Genomic DNA, 7,749 nt, shown 5'->3' with positions numbered 1-7,749 from the left:
GGAGGGATTTTTTATTTTTATTTGCAAGAAAATCATCAAACTTAACTTTTTATAAAAAGATCGTGTTTGTTTGGATGTTATTATTTTAATAAAAAAATTTTTTGTTTTAATAATTTTTTTAGTATATTTAATAAATTTTTAATAATAAAAATAAAAATATCAAAAAAAATAAAAATATATTTTTTAAAAATTATTATTTATATTTTTTTTAAAAATTTTTTTCGTTAAAAAAATATTTTTTATATAATAAATAAATAAAAAATATTTTTATATTATTATATTTAAATATAATTGATAAATAAAAAAAAAATTTACATTAAATACTCCAACATAAAAATATTTTTAGTTTTTTATAAAATATTTTAAAAAAATAATTAAAAAATATTTTTTATTAAAAATTCACCCAAACAAACAACTCATAATGCTATTAAAAAAAATATTTTATTAAAAAAAAAAATTAGTTACCGTAAATGACCAAAACAGTGTCCTATCATTGCAGTTCTTCTTCTTCTTCTTCTTGAGTTCTTACAAGATTGGATCATATTCATGTTCTTCATCTTCTTCCACATTTGATTTCTCCAATTTCAATTTTGAAGCTCAAACCATGGCATCCATGGCTTCCTTCATCTTCCTCCGCAGAAAGCTCACCACAACAACCACAATCCCCTCCTCCTTCCACCTCGTCACCACGCGAACCTTCTCTTCCTCTTCAACTTCATCCCGCTATGTTCTAGAACCTTCTTCTCGTTCGAAGCGCATCGAGAAGGTTCTGATAGCCAACAGAGGCGAAATAGCCTGCAGGATCATTAGGACAGCTAAGAGGCTCGGGATTCGAACCGTTGCCATTTACAGCGACGCCGATAAGGACGCCCTACATGTTGCCAAAGCCGACGAGGCTTTTCGGGTGGGCCCGGCCCAGGCCCGTTTCAGCTACCTCAATGGGCCCACTATTGTTGATGCTGCCCTTCGGTCTGGTGCCCAGGTTAACTGCCTCCTCCTTAGTCCTTCCCCCTTTCACTTTTAGAGAAAAAATAAAATAAAATAAAATAAATTCAGCCCTTATTATTTTTTATTTTTTTAAGAAAATAAATGTTGACGCGAGAAGGAATTTTATAGAGTCAATATGAATTATGATCTTGTAGTGCTAAGTCAGTGTCAGTAAACTGTGTTTGACTTATGTTTGATAGTATATTGATGTGATTATTTATTCAAATTAAAAAAGAATTCTTAGATAATTTTTTTAATCAAAATTATAAAGCTTAAGAGTCATTATTGATATTGTCTTAATTTAGTTTATCCAGGCATGTATGATACAGTGAAATTAATAAGAGATAATCTTTGAAATTTGAATTTTAATTGTATGCACTTTCACTGCATAAGTGTGGGCTTTACTCAGAAAGATGGTGCTAGCGTGCACTACAAAGTACTAACCACTGTTATATGGCTCTTTTGTAACTGGGCATGAATTTCTGACAGGATATGTAAATAGTGGAAGAGGATATTCATGTCTTCTGTTTTTTGGTTGTGCTGAAGCTACTAGTACTACCAATCCATAAATATGAAACTTCACATTTTCTGCAATCCATAATGGTTTGTTCATTTTGGTGATTAGGCTATTCACCCTGGATATGGATTCTTGTCCGAAAGTGCCGACTTTGCACAGCTTTGTGAAGATAAGGGTCTTACATTTATAGGCCCTCCTGCGTCTGCCATACGGGATATGGGTGACAAGAGGTATAATACAGTGCTGATTACCTTCCACTCATTCTTTCATTGTTTGAATCAATGCTACATTTATGAAGATGGGAATACGGTTTATGTTGAAACTCACAGCCTTGTGCATTCTTATGCTTCCTATAACTATTAAAGATATGATGCACTCATATTGGTAAAGGATAAATATTAGTTAATGCTTGTATACTTTTCATCCAAGTGACTTTCAATTGGCCAAAGAATATGATATTGAAACCCTTGCCAGGCTAGTGTTTCTATATGTTGTAATCGAGGTATAGATGCATTTAGAGATAGAATGACAAAATGATTTCTTTAGATTTTCAAGAATTGCCTTCTTCCTCTCTCATCAAATAGAGAATGTTTCAAGTCTGCCTTGGCTTGACCAAGACTAGAGTAGAGAGTCAATTCAGCACGCTTAACCTTTAACCTTTCTATCTATTTGAGATATAAAACTGTCTGAGATATATTATAGAGCTTCTTCATCTTATCAATGTTTTTATACATCCATCAGTGCATCAAAGAGAATAATGGGGGCTGCTGGGGTACCCCTTGTGCCTGGATATCACGGAAATGAACAAGATATTGATAAAATGAAGTTGGAAGCTGACAAAATAGGGTATCCAATCTTGATAAAGCCAACCCATGGAGGTGGAGGAAAGGTGGATGGTAACTTGATATTTATTCTCATACAAGTTATTACATTTTGTAATTCTTGATGCAGGGGTGCATTGCCTATCTATCTTTCTTTCCGAGTCTATTAGCTTTGTGTAATGAACATGTTTGCCTTATTTGTAAAATAATAATATGCTGCCAAAAGAATGTAGTCTATTCCATTGGGATTTTTGCCATGTTATATGATTCTCAAATAGATTGCGCTAGCTATGAATTTTTTTTTTAAAAAATAAAGCTCCCATAGGATAGAGGTTGAGATTTCATGCTGTAATTATGATCCCATGGACCTTAGTCATCTTATTTCTATTGATAGGTGATAACTGAATACATATCATAGAAGTTATTTAAGTTTTCTGCATGTTTGAAATTTAAAAATTTAATGTAAGAATTACAGGATTATTTTATGGTGAAAGCAGATGAGAAATTGATTATTAGGAGAATCTCTGTCACTTATCACTTATGAGCATTATAATCTCACTTATGAAATTTGGAATATGTGAATATTGTAGGGTATGAGGATTGTGCATACTCCAGATGAATTTGTTGAATCATTCTTAGCAGCACAACGTGAAGCTGCTGCTTCCTTTGGCGTCAACACGATATTACTAGAGAAGTATATCACACGGCCAAGGCACATAGAAGTCCAGGTATTTATACTGCCATTTTAGCCCCAGGTTCACATTCTCTTGGAGTCCTCATTGAATGCTTATTCTTTCTTATGAAAACTCAAAGCTGCTTCATAGTAAATGTTTTTTCACTCATGAGAGTATGTTTTCACTAATTAAGAACGTTATTGGCATAATGGAATTACACTAGTGGTCATTAATAACAAAGAACTTTATTGGCATAATGGAATTCAAGTTTATTATCAATACTTTTCTGTTTGACATTGTAGATATTTGGAGACAAGCATGGGAATGTTGTGCATTTATACGAGAGAGATTGCAGTGTGCAGAGAAGACATCAAAAGATAATTGAAGAAGCTCCAGCCGTAAGGCTTGTTTAAAATTCCCTAAAAAATAACAACATACACATCTCAATGTTCTCATTGTCAACTTGTAACAATGTATGTGCAGCCAAATGTTTCTACTGATTTTCGTGCACACTTGGGAGAAGCTGCTGTTTCTGCAGCAAAGGTAAAACTGTTTTTTCTTATCCACTATGGTTTAGCTTTATCAAGATTTTAATAATCGAAAGGCACTGGGTCAATGACTTCTGCTGAAGATGAAAACCTTTAGAGAAATATAACAAGTATGTTATTGAAACATTTTTTGAGATGGCTAGCCATTTCATTTTTATGCCATATTTAGATCTGCATTTCGTTCAATATCATATATTGATTTAAGTGGTTTCTCTCTGATGCCTGAAGGCAGTTAATTATTACAATGCTGGGACTGTGGAGTTTATAGTTGATACAGTCTCTGGTCAGTTTTACTTTATGGAGATGAATACCCGTCTTCAGGTGATTGGATTAATTTCTATTGTCCTTTGCTCCCAAGATTATGTCTTACAAAAGTATAACCCGGGACCTGTGTCCAGGTTGAGCATCCTGTCACCGAGATGATTGTTGGTCAAGATCTTGTCGAATGGCAAATTCATGTTGCCAATGGAGAAGTCCTTCCGTTGAGTCAATCACAAATACCTATTTTAGGTGATTCTTCTTTCATATCAGGTTGCAACTATTAATGAACAATATCTGGTGAAGTTTATGACATCCTCTTAAGTTTTACCAATACCGCAAAATGAACATATTTCTAGTGTGAAAATCTGTAACATTTTGGCAATTGTTATAAGCCAACACATTTAATCATTTTGAGCTTGTCAATTATTAATTACACCCGTGCAAGAATGAGCATGTTAGAACTTCCGTCTCTCATACAGAGACTTTAAGTTTCTCTTAATACAATTCTGTTTTGATGGCAGGTCATGCCTTTGAAGCTCGAATCTATGCTGAAAATGTTCCAAAGGGTTTTCTTCCAGCCACTGGTGTTCTGCATCATTATCACGTTCCAGACTCATCTGCTGGTCAGTTACATAAAATTAGCAAGTAATTTATTTATGGTGTATTTGGTTATTGCTGACTTTCTTCTTTAGGAAGAACACATAACTTCAAGATAGATTTGTGGACCTTTTTATTTTCAAAATATTTCTGAAATCTGCCATTTCGGCAGTCCGGGTGGAGACTGGAGTTAAAGAAGGAGACACTGTTAGCATGCACTATGATCCAATGATTGCTAAGCTTGTGGTGTGGGAACAAAATCGTGCTGCAGCCTTGGTCAAACTGAAGGATTGTTTGTCTAAGTTTCAGGTAGACTAGTTTCCATAGTTCCTTTGCTATAGTGAGCTGTTAAGTTATTATGATTGTTATTGTGACTTTCTCAGTAAATTCAACATTTTTCTATTTAGATGCTATGTGACTTACACATTTAAGATCTTCTATATGTTATCTTTGGTAACAAGGGTGGGGTGATATAGAATGTGTAAACCTGTGTAAAACTTACAAAATTTTCATTTGTCACCTTTGAGAAGAAACTTCAAATAGTTATAAATTGACTCCATCTTTAATTTGCTAATATAACATCTTATTCTACAGGTTGCAGGTTTACCAACCAATATCAACTTTCTTCAAAAGCTAGCGAATCACCAGGCATTTGAATGTGGCAATGTGGAGACTCATTTCATTGAAAACTACAAAGATGACCTCTTTGTTGATTCTACCAATTCAAAAGAAGCATATGAAGCTGCCAGACTCAGTGCATCACTTGTGGCTGCATGTCTCATTGAGAAAGAACATTTCACATTAGCAAGAAACCCTCCTGGTAAATTATTTCACTCCTGATGTGTAATATTCAAAGTTGGTTTTGTAAGTTCCCTTGGTATTTACACCTGTCACTGTTCAGGCGGCGGCAGCTTGCACCCTATATGGTATGCTTCTCCACCTTTTAGAGTCCACCATCAAGCTAAGCGTACAATGGAACTTGAGTGGGATAACGAATATGGTAGTGGTATCTCAAAGATCTTGAAGCTTACCATCACTCATCAGGCTGACGGAAAATATCTGATTGAGGTAACATCAAATAGTTTTCTTTCTTCTTTTTTGCGTATTTCACAAGTTCTTTTGGCGAGCCTTGGCACAACGGTAAAATTGCTACCATGTGACCTCAAAATCGTTGCAGCTACCTTTGTTTGTTCAAGCTCAACTATGCTGGAGCCTCATGCACCAGCCAGCCTTTATTTTTTGTTCTAAAATACTGCAAGTAGCCTGATTTTGAAGTTTTGACTAAAGATGAGAGTGCATACTTCCAGACAGAAGATGGATCTCCTGTTCATGAAGTTAAAGCAACATATGTAAAACAACACTCTTTTAGAGTTGAAGCTGATGGTGTAACCAATGATGTCAATATAGCTGTTTACACAAAGGTAAATGTCTTCCTTTGTGTGCAATTTTTTAGTGAACGTAGACAAGTTTGATGACAATAATAAAGCTGATATATTCTTTCTCTTGCGGTTAAGGACCAAATAAGGCATATCCATATTTGGCAAGGGTCCCATCATCATTATTTTAGAGAGAAGCTAGGTCTTGATTTGTCCGAGGACGAAGAGTCCCAACATAAACCCAAATTTGAGACATCAGCCCACCCTCAAGGGACTGTAGTGGCACCCATGGCAGGCTTGGTGGTTAAGGTTTTAGTGACCGACAAGACAAGAGTCGAGGAGGGACAACCTGTCATAGTGTTAGAAGCAATGAAGATGGAGGTATGTGCTGTTGCTCCTTAAGGACATGTTTAGTTGGCAGATAAAAAATGGGGTAAAAATTTTCAATCAATAAGTTCCATCATCCATGTGTATTTTTACACATGGAATTCGTCTATAAAAATTTTCAACTCAATTTTACCCTGCAACCAAACACTCCCTTAAAGACTCCTTTCTTCAATCTTCATTTAGTAACTCGTTTTTGTACTTTCTGTAGCATGTTGTAAAGGCACCATCATCTGGTTTTGTGCATGGGCTTCAAGCTAAAGTTGGTGAACAGGTTTCTGATGGCAGTGTTCTTTTCAGCGTAAAGGTTAGTTAACTATCTTTGCTGTATTATATCATAGGTAAAAATTCACATGCAGTTGTTTTCATGGGAAGTTGATAGTTAATAACCGTTAAATGATAATTTAGTCAAATCTGTCAAATCATCTAACGATTCTCGATTATCAATTTCACATGAAAACAACTGTACCTAAGTTTTCGCCTATATCATATTACTAGCAATATTGCAATAGGATAGCACTTAACCACTTAGATATTCTCTCTTATTTCTCTTTTGATGTTGACACTTTTATGCCGGCATGAGTTATAACACTTCAAGTTCTCCTTTCTGAATAAGTGAAAAATGAGAAAAGGGGAAGTTGGTATTTCGATATCAGTAAGAAATGCAGATAAAAATACATTACGTATACCAACTTCGCCCTTATTTTCGCAGTGGTCTCAAGTTTGAGTTCTAGAGATGAAAAACCCTGTGCTAGGAGGCTCAGACAGTTCCTTCCCCAGATTAGTTTGATTATTTGGTCATAGACTAACACATTACATGTTCCTTCTCTCACTCTCATTTTCGACCTCCTCGAACAAGTTGATATGATCATGTTGCTTCAATGAAATCTATTTTCTGAACTATCATTCTCTTAATCTGTTACTAATAATGTAAGAATCTTTAAGTTGACATTAAGCAACTCACCTTGAAACATCAATTGTTTACTTAAAAAGAGGAGTCATGTTCATGTCACTTAATTTGCTGTGTTACTTCTATTTTTCCCTGCCTACCAAGTCACCAGTAATTTTGGATTTTCGATTGAATACATAAAACATCTTGATAATTTTATGTTTATGCAGGATCAATAAAACCACAGAGTTGGTAACGCCTTTTCGCCAAGATTTCGATGAGGGGGCCTTGATGGATGGCTGAAAGTGTAAATTAGTTGTTGGATCTCACTACATTGATGAACAACCAACATCTTGAAGCTTGAAGTTGATTACTTGTTACACAATCTTTGTAACTTGTATCCTAGAGTTACAAGGGATGATGTATACTTTACAATAATGCAAGTAATTCTTCAAACCATTAATAACAAAGCTAGAAATCGCTTCAGTTAAAATATCCTTCCATCATATAGGTCTCGAGTCACAACCCCTCCAAGGACGGAGGAGTTGGGAAAAAAAGGAAATTAGGATGCAAATAGTCAGACGGAAAATGCAAATTAGCATGCATAATATATGGATAGTTTGGAGAATCCAAAATCCAAGCACTCTTCACGTTGATTATGAAATAACTGAGGAATGTTTGTTTCCAAATTTGGA

The 7,749-nt window shown here is 34.9% G+C and overlaps 1 protein-coding gene across 2 annotated transcripts; it reads left to right on the top strand.

The window, feature by feature from the left end:
* Positions 1-497: 497 nt before the first annotated feature.
* LOC130961995 (methylcrotonoyl-CoA carboxylase subunit alpha, mitochondrial) lies at positions 498-7,547 on the top strand. 2 transcript variants are annotated; one of them, XM_057888055.1, is made up of 16 exons: positions 502-982; positions 1,613-1,734; positions 2,246-2,393; positions 2,916-3,053; positions 3,302-3,397; positions 3,483-3,542; positions 3,776-3,868; positions 3,946-4,057; positions 4,330-4,431; positions 4,578-4,714; positions 5,000-5,225; positions 5,307-5,473; positions 5,713-5,826; positions 5,920-6,162; positions 6,377-6,472; positions 7,285-7,547. In XM_057888055.1, the coding sequence occupies exons 1-16, from the start codon at positions 605-607 to the stop codon at positions 7,291-7,293; spliced, it is 2,241 nt and encodes a 746-aa protein (XP_057744038.1). In that variant the 5' UTR covers positions 502-604; the 3' UTR covers positions 7,294-7,547. The 2 variants fall into 2 exon arrangements, with proteins under 2 accessions (XP_057744039.1, XP_057744038.1); XM_057888056.1 differs by lacking the exons at positions 5,920-6,162; positions 6,377-6,472; positions 7,285-7,547 and having other exon boundaries at positions 498-982; positions 5,583-5,815.
* Positions 7,548-7,749: the final 202 nt, after the last annotated feature.

Source organism: Arachis stenosperma, chromosome 2 (genome assembly GCF_014773155.1).
Source record: "Arachis stenosperma cultivar V10309 chromosome 2, arast.V10309.gnm1.PFL2, whole genome shotgun sequence".
NCBI classification, from domain to species: Eukaryota; Viridiplantae; Streptophyta; class Magnoliopsida; order Fabales; family Fabaceae; genus Arachis; species Arachis stenosperma.
This window is presented reverse-complemented; position numbering and strand designations above follow the sequence as displayed.